Source organism: Acanthisitta chloris, unplaced genomic scaffold, assembly GCF_000695815.1.
Source record: "Acanthisitta chloris isolate BGI_N310 unplaced genomic scaffold, ASM69581v1 scaffold12307, whole genome shotgun sequence".
NCBI classification, from domain to species: Eukaryota; Metazoa; Chordata; class Aves; order Passeriformes; family Acanthisittidae; genus Acanthisitta; species Acanthisitta chloris.
Genome location: NW_008684347.1, coordinates 36,670 through 50,412, shown reverse-complemented (window position 1 = coordinate 50,412; position 13,743 = coordinate 36,670). Strand labels below are relative to the sequence as shown.

The following is a 13,743-nucleotide window of genomic DNA, read 5'->3' as shown; positions in this document are numbered from 1 at the left end:
GTGCATCTCATCCTGGGCTATAAAGTATTTACAGTTGGACTCTTTACACGATATGGCTTCACTGGATTGGAACACAAAGCAGTAAAACATCTCCGAGCAAAATTCTTCATAAAACATTCTCAATACAAAGTTTGGCATTTCATTGATTTGGCTGAGAAAGCAGCAGAGTTATTTCTTCTCTGATGATTGTGCTTTTTTTGGTGATGACAAGCACAACTTTTGGTCGTTTCCATCAGGGCTCAAACTCCAAGAGAGTCAGAGCTCCCTCTCCCTCCAGGCCCAGCTGAAGGTGCTGCGGCTGCGTTGGACCCACGCGTTTGCCGCTGGGTAAGGAAGAGAGGACAAGGCCTTTCGTTTGGGACTTTGAGAGTAAGACAGGAAAGCAAGATGGATTTGGTGATTCTGAAAGTGCAGGTCTTTGGTAATAAACAGAAAGAGCAAAGCGAGGAAGGGAAGGTTTACGGGGAAAATGTTCGGCCAACTCTACGGAGGAAAAGGTCCTGTGTGGTGGCACATTTCATCATCGGGAATTCAACCGAGGAGCAACCTGCAGGGGAAGGTTACAAAGTGTGTTCAGAGATGCTGCAACAGTTTTAGCTCTTGAACATCTATTCTGAGGCTGGGCAGCTTGTGGTGCTAACCTGAGCTCTCAGCTCTAGTGCTGGAAAGGGAGTCAGTGCAGTTTGGATTTGTTCTGGATTTATTTCTGTATACCCTTTAACCTAACAGTGCATAGACAGTGTGACTGAGTGACTGGCAGAATGACCCCAAACAAGTTGAGAAGGGAAGAGGATTTTTCTTTTTTTTGCTTTGTGTTACTAAATGTCATTCTGAAATCTGATTTGCAGAGTAAAGCATTCAAGTCTGAATCTTGGGGGGGAAATAAATAGTGCTAGGACAGGCACTTGCTGAGTGTGGGTGAGCCTGGCAGGGCTGCAGCAGCACAGCTCCAGCTGGGGGAAAGGCTGGGACACCAGGGCAGGGCAGTTGGCAAGAACATCACATGGCTCATGTGCAGATAGGATTTGCTGCCAAAATCTGGGTGTGAAGCCCAGTCCATACTCACCACTGTTAGATGCCCATTCTTGGCTTTGGCTATGAGCAGTTCTGAGCCCGAGATGAAGTCGATGATGCCTTCCTTCCCTTGCCCAACTGTGAATTTTATGCTGTGAAGAGCAAGAGGTAAGAAGAGCTCATGAGTGTGACCTCTGCACTAGCTTAGTGGCCACAGGGTAAGTGGCTGCTTTGTGTTGGTGCTTAGCTGCAATAGATGTGCTCTGGAGCTGCAGTTAGGTGTGTTTGCTATGTTTGATGTGGTCCAGGTATGTTTCTGCAGCCCTAGCCCTTTAATGCTGAAGCAGAGCCAAGGCAGGTCCCATGAGGGCCCTGGTGTCACTCACCTGCCCTGGTTGATGTTGACATTGTTGACTTTGCCAGCCTGAATGGCTGTTTTTGTCAGTGTCTCGATCACATGGTCACTCTGCAGGACAACATCTCCCTGGGAGGACAGACAGACAGTGGTGTATGATTGTGGCTTTACTACATCAGATATATCACTGTGCTGTAATTAATGGGGACAGAACTATCTCCACAGGTTAGCATGGAAAAACCCTTCTAAGGTAGACCAGGCTTGGTGGGGATCTGTTGGGGGTCACACTGTGGCAGGTTATTCAGTCACCAGGTGTGGGGACAGGGACAGCACTAAGCCTGGCAGAGAACAAGCCCAGGTGGAGCCCATCTGTGAGCACAGGTAAATACAAGTCAAAGGCTTCTTAGAGCTGGCACTTTGTTATATCCATGTCACCTTGTGTGCCCTCCCTCCTCCCAGCTGATCTGCTCTTTGCCTTTAAACACTTCGTTTCAGAGGTGTCTGGAGGAAGGATGGACGAGCCCCACTACCTTCTGTTTGTTGTCCTCGCAGCGCACGTGCAGCACGAACAGGTTGTCGCTCAGGCTGCTGACGGAGATGCCTGGAGGAGAGAGCACAGCCTTGCTGGGACCCTGGGGGTGTCACAGCCCCCCAGGACACACTGAGACCCCAGAGCTGAGAGGCTGAAAAGGGACTGAAGTGAGAGGCTTCAGCCAAAACCTACAGTGACCACACTGCAGCAGACTCAGCAGTTTTCCCTCTCTGACCAGTTCCCCTCTAAAAGGATCCCAGTCCCTGCTGGATGTTTGGAGGGCCAAAAGCTGCAGCAGTGTCCCAGGCAGCTGCTGTGCAATAATGGTGCAACTGCCCTGCAGTAGGATGAGCAGTTAGGAAATTACTTAGGGGGAGGCTTAGGGGAGATGAATTGAGTAATTTTTGTGACATTTTATGGAGTTTAATTTTAGAAAAACTTCATTTCATGCTATTAAGAGTTCTTGTCCAAGACAAATACAAACTGGAGCAAGGTGCAGAGTGGCTGCAGGGGAGTGAGCAGTCCCCTTTCCTACCTGTCAGGTTGACATAGTCGATTCTCTGTTTGATCTTGGACTCCTCCACGATGATGGCTGCGCTCTGGGTCAGCAGCAGCTGCCGTGCTCTGGCCTTGTAGCCCTTCCGGTCGTACTTGACCACAGGAACTGCATACTGAAACAGGAGTTAGCAGGGCTGAAACCACACTGTGCTCAGTTGTCAGCTCCCCTTCCCCCAGCCCAGAGAGCTCTCCGGAGGCACTGACCAGTGCTTGGTAAACTGGGAATGGAGGTGCTAATTCTTTTGAGTCCTATTCTGTCTGTGGCAGAACTTCCCTGCTGCCCTAGAGGAGTTCTGGACACACTATGAGAGCTGCAGGTGTGTCTGCCTGGGGGCTTGGAAACCTCAGGGTCAGGGTCAGTCTGTGCAGCTTTCTCTCTCCAGCTGCAACCCGTTCAGTTCTTACCTGACACAGTTAAATTGCCCAAACCTCCCTTTTCTGAGCCATCAGCTCTTCCCACAGACTATCCTCTGAAGTACTACAGGCTTAACACCATATCAAGTTCTTTTTGTACTTTCTTCAGAAAGCCAATCTGCTCTTCTGCTGAGTGACTCTAGAAACTTGACAAAAGTATTGGGATACATATCTCACCTTAATTGCTTCATTTTCTAAAGCCTGAAGGACTTTAGTATTTATCTCTTCCTTCCCTGTATTAAAACCAAAGAAGTAGAGGTCAGAAAGACACTTTTTGCAAGAAAAGAGTAGCTGAATCCCCTCCCCCTCCTCCTGCTATACTTGGCAACACCTACTCACCCAGTCGAGTGTTGATGAAGAGTCTGGGAACGCTCTGAGGGTAATTGTCTTTTTTGCCCTTGAAAATCTCACTAGCAATTACTTTTTGTTCCAACTGCAAGGACAAAAGATGAATTCTTGTTTAGTATAAAATTTCTCTTTAATAAAAAGATACATTTGTACTAGAAGAGATGTTCCCTTTTAAGTTTCATTAGCATCATCTAGTTTTGAGCTACTGAACCATACCAGCAGTCACAGAATTACACAAAATCTTCCAAACCTCCCTTGCCTTTTTCCTCTTTCTCTTTCATAGTTCTGTATTGTATTTCCTGTGTGAATTTATGGGGACATGGCATCGAGGCTCTGGATTTTGATAATGTGTTAAAAAGTCTCAGAATTTCCCCACTGCAGAGTTTCTCTTAACCTCTTCCTCTGTAAGCTAAACAGTTTGGTCTCCTGCTCTACTAGAAGGACTTTTTTCATGTTCTAGGTTTCTCCTTCCCCTCCCCTGAGGTTAGTCAGAATCTTGACTTGAAGCACTAAGGAAGAAGTCATGACCTTATCAGCACTGTATAACACCTCCTCTGATCTACTCAGTATTCCCCACCTCATCCTGACAAACAGCACAATTCCATTAGGCACCGTATGGCCCTGGGAGTTCCTGTTTGGATGATTAGTCACCATAAACCTTTAGTCCCTGAGAGGTGGCAGAGTTCCAGGCCAGTCACCCCACACAGTGAGTGACCTGTTACTCCTTCTGAGTAAGAACAAAAGCAGTGACTGAGGGAACAGGAAACCCTGTGGTGGTGCTGACACACAGGACAAAGTACCTGAGGTGACTTACAGGTAAAAATGGGGATAAAAGACACTGATGATTAGTGAGTCTGGTTTGCTGGGGGAAAGCTGAGAGTTCTGCTGAGCTGCTGTTAATCCTGTGTCCCTAATCACAGGCTCAGCCTCTCCCTGCAGGTGTTGATACACTGCAGCAGCAGTGGGACACACTGTGCAAGGAAGAACCTTTATGGCAGCTATTACAGTCACCTCCAACTTGTTTAATTTCCTACTCTGTCTCTTCACCGAGCCTGTTTTTACTATGAAATTTCCCTCCCCCTACCTTTCCATGACTAAGATGAATCAAATCTCAGTATCAATTTCATTCTTTTTAGCTGAAACTGTTCATGCCATTTCTCTGTTTGGAAAATGACTGGGTTTGTCTGCAGAATTCTTACTCTCTGCTTTACATGGTACAAGTAGAATAATGAAGCTTCTTATACTTTTCATCTTCCATGGGCAGAATAACAGAGCCTTTCAGTAGAGAAACTGTGTAGGGGCTTGACTGTCCACACTGTACAAATAGTAAGTATTGAGATATGTATAGAATGGGGTTTCTTCTATGCACATTCCAGTCTTTTAGTGTTTTGTCTCTAACCTAGAAACAATCCATGACAATGTTCCTGTGGCACTGGAACCAACAGCCCAGAAAGCAGCGAGTCAGTCCCTCCACTCCCCTCTGCTGTGCAGCACCCTCGTCCCTCCCATCCTGCTGCTCCTCTCCTTCCTTCACTCCTGCACTCAACGATGCTGAGTTCTCTGAATGTCAGAGTGGTTTGTGAAGTAACCGGAAGGTGCCTCATACCTGCTGCTTCCACTCGGGGCTGATTCTCTTGCAGTAGGTCCAGACCATGTTCTGCATGCAGAGCCGGCGCAGGAGCTGCGACGCCTGAGGGAGAACCACACAGCAATGGAAACAGCTCAGAACTACTGCCCAGCCCAAACACTGCAGAGCACAGCAGATGCATTTCTGGTTTAAAATGTTTATGACTGAGAGCTGCTTTCAGAGTTAAGTAATAGGAGGTTTCTTCTCTGCTTTGCTCAGAGTTGTCCCTGTGACATTCTCCAGCTGCTTTAGAATGGGGAATGAACATCAGGGTCCTCCACTCTACACTGCTTTGCCCTTCCTTCCTTCCAGCTGTACCTGTAATCCACTCAAACAAGGAGCTTTGGATAAGCTAACTGGGTATTTGCTGCAATATTTTGTTTAGATCAAACTAATTCAGCCAGACACAGAATAATAATGGCAATGGATGTTCAATATGTTCCTCACAGGCAACTGCAGCCAGAGGGAACCGAACTTGTTCAGAGAAAAACAGAATTTCAGAAATGGCTGATAACCAGCAGAAAATGGTGTTGCAACAGCTTCACACTCTGAGAACCTGCAATGCTGTGGCCTAATGATGTCACTGTAGTTACACCCATTGCTGATGGACAGATTGACTCCTCTAGCAGTGATGAACCTGGTGCAGTGACAGCAGGAGTGTCCCCTGGGGCCTGTGGTGTCCACACTGCCCTTCCCTCCCACAGCCCATGAGCCCTTCCCTGGAACACTCACCTCACAGAGTGAGGGGGGAGGAGTTGGCCACGATTTGTCCAAGACATTTTTTGGCAGGTTGCGCTTGAGGTTCATCAGGAAGGAGAAGCGAATGTAGTCGAGGAAATACTCGTTCTCGGGGCAGCGAGGATGGTTCCGGTAAATGAAACCTTTGATGAACCTGAGGATTAGAAAATTACAAGAGTGATCAAACCCCAGTGATACTTACAGGTCTCTTCCAATCCAACCATTTTCTGGGCTTTATTTAACAGTTGTAATTTATTTTTAAAAACTCTGATGTTATAGTGACAAGTAAGTTCATTTTTAGCATCTTGTTAAGCAGTAAGTGATGTCTTAAGGCTTGAGCTATTCTTTACATACCTTCTGATGGTCTCCACTGCCCACTTCTTCTTGGCAGCTTTTCGGCGTCCCAGGGTTCCTCTCCACCAGGACTGGATGGCTATAGCTAAAAAACACCACAGATTTTACACCAAGTGAGTTCCTTCATACCAATCCTGACTCCAGGCAAACTGGCACCAAGGAGTGCTCAGGAAAGCCCGTGCTGGAAACACACAGCTTCAGAGTGGCACAGGGAAAGACTCTAATTTTAGCTTTGAACAATATGATAGAAAGGATAAACTGCAATAAAAAGTCCTGGAGGCTACCAGGGGAACATCTCTGTGTCTCTCTTACCTGAGTGTTTCATGTGCAGGAATTTCTTCCTGCGGTAGAAGCCTCTCCACGTGGCCTGCATTTTCGTTGCTGGAATGGCAAGACAAACAGCAGTTTGCAATTGTGGCCAAGCATATCTTGGGAGAAAAAGGCTCAACTTTTAAAACAGAAATCCCTCCTGAACAAATAGCAAAGATAATGAGGAACCACACAGCCAACTGTCCATGAAGCTGCTGCAGTGTGTGTCTCACCCAGGCTCTGCTTCCTCACTTCCAGAGCATCTTCCGTTGCAAACAAAGTCTTGGGAAAGCGGATAAAAATCTTTGTCCTGGAAATAGAAACACAGAATTACATTGAACATGCTGGAGACATTTGCTTCCTGCCCTTGGCATCTCCTTTGGGCTCTCTAATCTTTTCCTCCCCCACCAGATACAGAAGCCTTATCTGAAAGCAGTAACATGGACATCCAATGATTCATAACCTCAAACGAAGAACCCAGAGGAACTAACCGTCCCATTTTGTATTCTTCTGGTTTGTAGCCAAGATGCTTCACCAGCACAGCCACCCCATCGTGGGGCCGTCCATCCCACGTGGGCCACGTTTCTGGGCACAGTGACTTGTACCTGTGAATCAGCAGCAGAGGGAATCTTAGGGAGGGAAGGTCAGTTCCAGAAGGGAGAGAGGCTGTGCCTCTCCTCCCCTCCAGGAAATAGGTGTGTGAGGTGTGGGGCTGCCTCTGTGCTGCTCAAAACAGCTCCCCAGCCTCAATAGCAGTGGGATAAAGACAGGGAGAGGGAGGGCAGAGAGGTAAGTCCAAGGTCATTTTACCTTTGCAGGAAAACTTCGTATTTCCTTCGATAGGCAAACCCAGCCCTGCGCACCCTGAGGTTCTCCATCAGCCCCAGGTACTTCACTTGGTGTCGGATCAGGACTTCATCGAATCGATCTTGAGAGCATGAAAAGAGACACATTTTCAGTGTGTGGCTGTCCCTGCCCCTGGAGGAGGGGAATGCTCAGCTCATGTTCTACCTTACACTGTTATCTTTAACCTCTAAGCAACCCTTGCAGTGCAAGTCCCACATTACTCTGTCTCTCCTGCCTTCCTCCCAACCCTTTTTAGTCATTTATATTTGTTTCCAAACCCAGGTTTTCCTTTAGGATGTTCTATGCATACAGGAGAAAGAAATGAAGGGGAATAAAAGTCATTAAAAGGAATTTATGTAGGTTAATGATGCTTTACTTTAAACATGACCCTCCTCCACCCAAGACCAGTGCTCCCATTCCAATTCCTGGCTGCTGGTGCTGCCACCACCTCCCTGCACAGACCCAAAGTGAGCAAATCTTGCAGGACTCAATTCGTGCTCCTTTCTGTCCTCACTGACTGGATCCAGCACTCTCTATCTACTGTTACAGAAACAAAGAGTCCCCCAGGGCCATACCAGCCTGTTTGGCATCATTAGGCTTCATGCAGCGAATGTAGGAAGGTTCTTTGGACATCAGAATTTCCATGAGTTTGGAGAGGCTGTTTTTAAACTGAGTTGCTGCCTAGGGGAAAAGAAAAAACTACATATGAAGTGATGACTTCAAGCTGGTGTGTGCAGCACTTGGTCTCCCACATTTAAAAATGAGGGGCCTGAGTTCACATCACCATGTTGGACAAGACATGTCTTTAAAGAAAGAGGAAACAGCCACAGTTCCCTCCAGCTCTTGTGCTCTTACCGTTTCAGGTCTCTTTTTGTCTGTCAGCTCTGTCCTGTCAAAGCACTGGTTTATGATGGGATTCTCAGAGTTGCACATGGTCTGCAGAGAGACATTTTCAGAGATAAGTACAGAGTATTCTTCAAAGAAGTAGCAAATCAACACGGGACAAACCTGTTTGTTTGGGATTTTTGTTTAGTTTGCTTTTTAATAAAATTGACATTGGGCACCTCCACAGCCCCACGGACACACAGTCCCAGGTAGAGTCTGGAAGAATCCTCTCCCTCAGGTACCAGCCCATTCTAACCCCACTCCTCCTGCAGGGTATTAGCAGCGTCCTCTACCCACACTCACCTCCTTCAGGTTCCGGAAGAGAAGGTCATTGTTTTTATCTAGAAAACCTGGAAGAAAAAGAAACCACTCAGGCTGCTACTGCTGTCCCAGGAGAACTGCACACCGAGGCAGGAACTTGGGAGTTGAAACTAGTCTGGTTAACCACACGATGTGTGGACATATTCTATGCCCTGATTTTTCTTTCCCATATAGTGAAGCTGTCCTAACTCAAAGGGCAGAGGATGGAGGAGAGTGAGAGGCAGCAGAGCTGCTGTACACTCACCTGCGACGCTGTAGGTGACATCTCCAGCGTAGTGTGAGAGCCTGAACTCCTCTCGCCCCAGCGACTTGCGAGTCTTCTGGTCAGCCAGTTTGTGCCTGGGGAGAGAGACACCAACCTCTGGTTCACTGGGGAATTCACTTCAAAAAATAACATGGCATTCAATCCCTGAGTGCGACTATGTGAACACAGAACTGGGGCAGGGAATGGAGATCTGACTTGGTGATTTTCAAGCCCACAAGTAAGTGAAGGTGTCATCGAAGCTCTGTCACACACCTGGGACTGAGCAGTGTGACTGGCCTAGCTGTGGGCACACTCACGTGAGGAAATGAGGGTGGTTCTTCACAGTTTCCTCCAGCTTCTCCAAGAATGTTGTATCTGTGGCATCCCCAGGCCTCAGGCACTCTTCATCCTACAAACACACACACTCCAGTACTGAGTTCTGACTGGGCAGTCCTGACTCTGCCCCACTGAAACACTGCCCCAGTTCAGCCCTTTGGCCTTTCCACAGGCAGCCAAGCTCTGAGCTCAACACCTCACACCTGGCCCAATGTCAGCTCAAACGTTGTTAGCTGAACAGGAAGACACTTCCCTCTCTCCAGACTGCCTGGATTCCCCAGAGCTTTCCCCAGAGCTGAGACACCTGGCCCAATGTCAGCTCAAACGTTGTTAGCTGAACAGGAAGACACTTCCCTCTCTCCAGACTGCCTGGATTGGGAGTTGCTTTCCCCAGAGCTGAAGGAGGTGACACAATGACTTTTAAATGCTGTCACTACTCAGAGTTTTGTTGCTCTTCCCACCTGCTCAACACTCTAACATAAACTGTTTGTTTTATAATGTGTTCTCCCCCTTGTTTTCCACTACATTGCTCCAAATTTTGAATTCAAAAAGATGTCTTCAACTCACCAAGATGGAAATGATGCCTTTGAATTTCTCCTCCACCAAATCACAAATGATTTTGTTATTGAAATACTGAACTGGTTCCCACTGCAAAGACAAAAAATTACACTTGGGTGAAAACAATCCTGGACTGGAAAAAACACATGAAAATTTCAGAATGTTTCAGACAGCACCTGAGTTAAATAATCTTTCTGTCAGATTTGAAACATTCATCCAATTTGTTTTCCTAACATTCCCTTTGAAGAGCATTTTTAAATCAGAGGAAAGGACTGGGATGGCAACACTCACTTCTAGCTGCATCACACAGAGTTACCAAAGTGTTTCAAACAGAAAGGAACAAGCAAAGTTCTTTAATTTCTTTAGTTTGTAGACTATTACTAGCAGCTCCTTTTCCAGCCTGTGCTCTGGGCTGGGAGTGCTGGGAAGGAGAGAGGAGATGACATTGGCTCTTACCGCGATGCCTTCTGACTCGTATTCCTCTTGCTCTGACTTTAGTGTGAGCTCGATGAAGAGCTGCTGCAATTTTTCATTACAATAATTAATACAAAACTGCTCAAAGCTGCAAACAAAAATCAGAAAAATAATCACTAAGGCTGCACCACAAGTCAAAGAAGTTATAAACAGTGGGAGGAGTATGAATATCTCTCTGTGAATCAAGAGAAATAGAAGAGGTTTTGCGAAATGTTTATTTGTTGGCTGTATGAATTTAGGAAGTTTATTATTTAGTGAATCTCATGGAAGAGTGCCAGAAGAAGGGAACAGCTGACATGGAGGAACTGAAGAACTCTGTAAGAGTGCCCATTTGAGCACCTCAGTTCATGGCTACCTGCCAGTGAGGGTCCAAACTGAGTTAGTCTCACACCTTGTTTAGTCACAACTGTGGAAAGATGCCCCAACAGCCACCCCAGGGCCAGAGAGCTGGACAAAGAGCTCAAGCTATGGCATCAGTACATCCCAAAAAAGCAACAGTCTCTTTAAAACACCAGGATCTTTAATAGCTATAAATGTTAATTATTAGCTGGATGCTCCAAGTGTTAGAAATCCTGGGATTATCTCTTATTCAACTGGGATTGACTTATCATTTATTCAATCCTGGAATTATCACTTATTCAACTGGGATTGAATATCACTTATTCAATCCTGGGATTATCACTTATTCAACTGATTTCCTGAAGTTTAAACATCACCTCTTTCTCTTACTAAGAGAACCAAATGTCTTATTTCACAACAGAGACAAAACACTGTAATGAATAAAGTCATGCAGAGTTTACTTGAACTCAAAAGACCTCAACTGAAACAAACCTGTTGTGCTGGAAAACCTCAAATCCATAGATGTCAAGCAATCCTAGAACCGTTGTACTTCTCCAGCCTGGAAACTTTTCTTCCTGCAATAAGGCAAAATTAAATGTGGACATGTACTCACAGCTGCAACCCACGACTGGATCTCACCCATTCAGATACAGCATTTAAGCCATAAATTTAGAACAAGCTACTTGAGAAATCACTTTACAGCACAGAACTTGCCATTTCTCAGCTTTGCAGCCAGAAGATTTGAAAATCCCTTTGACACTTGGCTGGGTATCAGTGACAAAAGGTTCACTTGCCTTGTAAGCCAGAGACTTGTTCACCTTGTTGACCAGCCAGGAGAAGGTGCGGCCGTAGATGGCCTTGGCGAGCGCGTCCCTGGCGTAGGCTGCCTGCTCCAGGTTCAGGGGACTGACCAGCTGCAGGCAGGAGGAGACAAAAGCCATTCCAGTGAGGGATTGAGTTTCCCTGGTTCACCATTAATAAACAGCCACTTAACAGCATCCTGTCCGGGCTCAGCTCCTGTCCCTGCCTCCCAGCCACAGCCACCCGAGAGTTGTGGGACTCCTGCGCTGACAACCTCCTCTGGCAAGGGAGGAGGGAATTGTTTGGCTCTGGTATGGAGCTGGTGGTGTGTTCATTGAACTCCATGTGCCTCCCAGGTCCCATGTTCTTACCTCTTCTCCTTTTGCTATGATCTTCTTGTGTGTCAGTGCATCCCTCAGGACTGAGCCCTCCACTGCCAGGAGCTGCAAAGCAGTGGGACAGGAAATTAATTTACACAGCAGGACATTCAATTTCTTAGTAACAGTGTAAGATGTGAGAAAGGCTGATTCCCAAAGTCCCAGTGCAGTGAAACAACCCTGCACTTCCCACTCACACCCTCTCCCTCCTGGCAGTGATGTGACCTAACAAATGAGTTGTGTTGATGGTTCTGCCACAAAGAACTGACTAAGCAAAGCCACAGAGTGGTTTTTTCTTTAAAACTCTTCTCCAGGGTCGATTCCTCTCTCACTGCCTGAAGGTGAAAGCCCCAGATCAGTGGTGGATCAGGTGGTCAATAGAGGTTGTCAAGTGAAGAGTTTTCATGTTAATATTTGGCTTTTGTTTAGGTCAAATCAAAGTAAAATTTATGAGAACTTCTAAATCTTATTTTAGAACAAGGAAACCTCTACAATTAACCCTTCCTGGTGATACTCACCCTAGCCAGGTATTTAATCTGATTCTCTGTAGTGACCTGAGCATTTCCTTGCTCATCAGCAGCAAACTGCACATTGCCCAGGTGCAGAACACTGCCCACAATGCTCATCAAATCCTGGGAAGGAAGCAAGAGGCAGAAAAATCAGGGGGATGAAATGAACACACAGTGAGGGGTTTGGGCTAATTAACATTTTACAAGAACATTTTGCATCTTTTTCAGGATTTCTGCAGAGAATACATTCACTCTGAATTGATTCGCTCGGATTTGATTTCAATCAGAAATCATAAATCAAAGCAGAGAAATCCTACAGAGAAGGAAAATCAGCTGTGTCTCACCTCCACCTCAGTGTCATTGAAGCCTATAATGGACAGGGCTCTGCGCATGATCTTCCACTCATTTTTGTCATTGATGGAGCTGACCCTGGCACAGTGACCCTAGAAAGACACAGTTGGATATAAAGGGGTAAATAACTGGCATAGATACATTATCCATGCTCAGTGCACTTCTGCTGTGTGTTTCTTTTTACAGCAATCAGCTCAGAGTTATTTCTGAAGGGAGAGAAGGAAACCACAAAGTCAGCTGAGAATATCCTGGTCCTGTAATAGAGCAATACTGTAGGAGTTGTAGGCAATGCTCACCTTTACCAAGTAGTGATACTGCTGTGGGTTCTTCTCCAGGCCCAGCCTCCTCAGCAAGTCCTCCTCCCCTCCCTCTAGCAGCTGGTAGAAAATGTGGAAGTTCCTCTCGCCGTGATTCTGATGCACAACTCGGGATTTCTCCAGGAGGTAGTTCAAGATGTGGCCCCCGACAGGAGCCCCCTAAATCAGATCAGATACATTCAAATAGCTCATGAGAATTTACTGAGGGTGGATTTGATCCCCTCACCCACAGGTTGCTCACACCATCATCACAACCAGTACAAGAACACACAGGCAACAGAGAGCTGCTCTGACTGGGGCAGGTTCTAAGGTATAAAACACATTTCAAGTTACCCTGTAATCAAACTGCACATCCATGTATTTGCCAAACCGACTGGAGTTGTCATTCCGAAGGGTTTTTGCATTTCCAAAGGCCTGAAATGAAAACAATTAGAGAAAACTAAATAAGTACCAAAGGACGATTATTTATAAACACTCTGGTGACATTACCAGTTGTTTATTTACAGCCTAGGATTTTCCTTTCTGCAATGGAAACCAAGAAGGAAACTGAGTGCTCCCTGAATCCTCACGCTGATTTTTACACCCAGTGCAAGCACTGCAGATGGCACAGCCTCTGAAAACACTTCTATTCCCCAACAAGCTTATGTTAATGCCAGTCCACTGCTGCCAACATATGTCATGTCTGACAGTCTGTCCAAAGCTTCCCCTCTCAGCGCAGCGATGTGCCCAGAGCCGCAGCTCGCTGACAGCAGCACTGTCCCCGCGGGCAGGGCTGTCCCCGCTCCCGGGAGCGCAGCTTTCCCTGGACACCAGTCCGGGAGGGAGCTGGCACTGCACAGACAGCCGGGCCGGACACTAGAGGACACCACAGCACCAGAAACCGCTGCCGTGTGCCCCTGCCTGGCGCTGCCGACTCGTGCGGGGAACCAGAGCTCTTCCCACGCCAAACTCCCCTCTCTGCCCGCACCCGGCCCCGCCAGAACAGCTCCTGGAGGGCTGGACAGGGCCAAGCGAGCTCAGAGAGAGGCAGCTCAGCAGAGAGAGGCAGCTCAGAGAGAGAGGCAGCTCAGAGAGAGAGGCAGCTCAGAGAGAGAGGCAGCTCAGAGAGAGAGGCAGCTCAGCAGAGAGAGGCAGGC

General features: G+C 47.0%; 1 protein-coding gene across 1 annotated transcript in view; it reads right to left on the bottom strand.

The window, feature by feature from the left end:
* Positions 1–520: 520 nt before the first annotated feature.
* Positions 521–13,743, bottom strand: part of MYO1C (myosin IC) — a 17,443-nt gene continuing 4,220 nt past the window's right edge. Inside the window, exons 4-31 of the mRNA XM_009079301.1 lie at positions 12,941–13,021; positions 12,587–12,766; positions 12,284–12,382; positions 11,949–12,062; positions 11,425–11,496; positions 11,043–11,166; positions 10,745–10,823; positions 9,896–10,001; positions 9,449–9,529; positions 8,863–8,954; positions 8,546–8,640; positions 8,284–8,330; positions 7,951–8,031; positions 7,671–7,776; positions 7,060–7,177; positions 6,741–6,854; positions 6,483–6,559; positions 6,253–6,321; positions 5,941–6,025; positions 5,581–5,740; positions 4,828–4,911; positions 3,213–3,306; positions 3,051–3,106; positions 2,437–2,572; positions 1,900–1,970; positions 1,401–1,498; positions 1,067–1,166; positions 521–547 (exon numbers count right to left, since the gene is read on the bottom strand). Coding sequence (XP_009077549.1) covers positions 521–547; positions 1,067–1,166; positions 1,401–1,498; positions 1,900–1,970; positions 2,437–2,572; positions 3,051–3,106; positions 3,213–3,306; positions 4,828–4,911; positions 5,581–5,740; positions 5,941–6,025; positions 6,253–6,321; positions 6,483–6,559; positions 6,741–6,854; positions 7,060–7,177; positions 7,671–7,776; positions 7,951–8,031; positions 8,284–8,330; positions 8,546–8,640; positions 8,863–8,954; positions 9,449–9,529; positions 9,896–10,001; positions 10,745–10,823; positions 11,043–11,166; positions 11,425–11,496; positions 11,949–12,062; positions 12,284–12,382; positions 12,587–12,766; positions 12,941–13,021 — 2,646 coding nt within the window. The remainder of the gene's footprint in view (positions 548–1,066; positions 1,167–1,400; positions 1,499–1,899; positions 1,971–2,436; positions 2,573–3,050; positions 3,107–3,212; positions 3,307–4,827; positions 4,912–5,580; positions 5,741–5,940; positions 6,026–6,252; positions 6,322–6,482; positions 6,560–6,740; positions 6,855–7,059; positions 7,178–7,670; positions 7,777–7,950; positions 8,032–8,283; positions 8,331–8,545; positions 8,641–8,862; positions 8,955–9,448; positions 9,530–9,895; positions 10,002–10,744; positions 10,824–11,042; positions 11,167–11,424; positions 11,497–11,948; positions 12,063–12,283; positions 12,383–12,586; positions 12,767–12,940; positions 13,022–13,743) is intronic.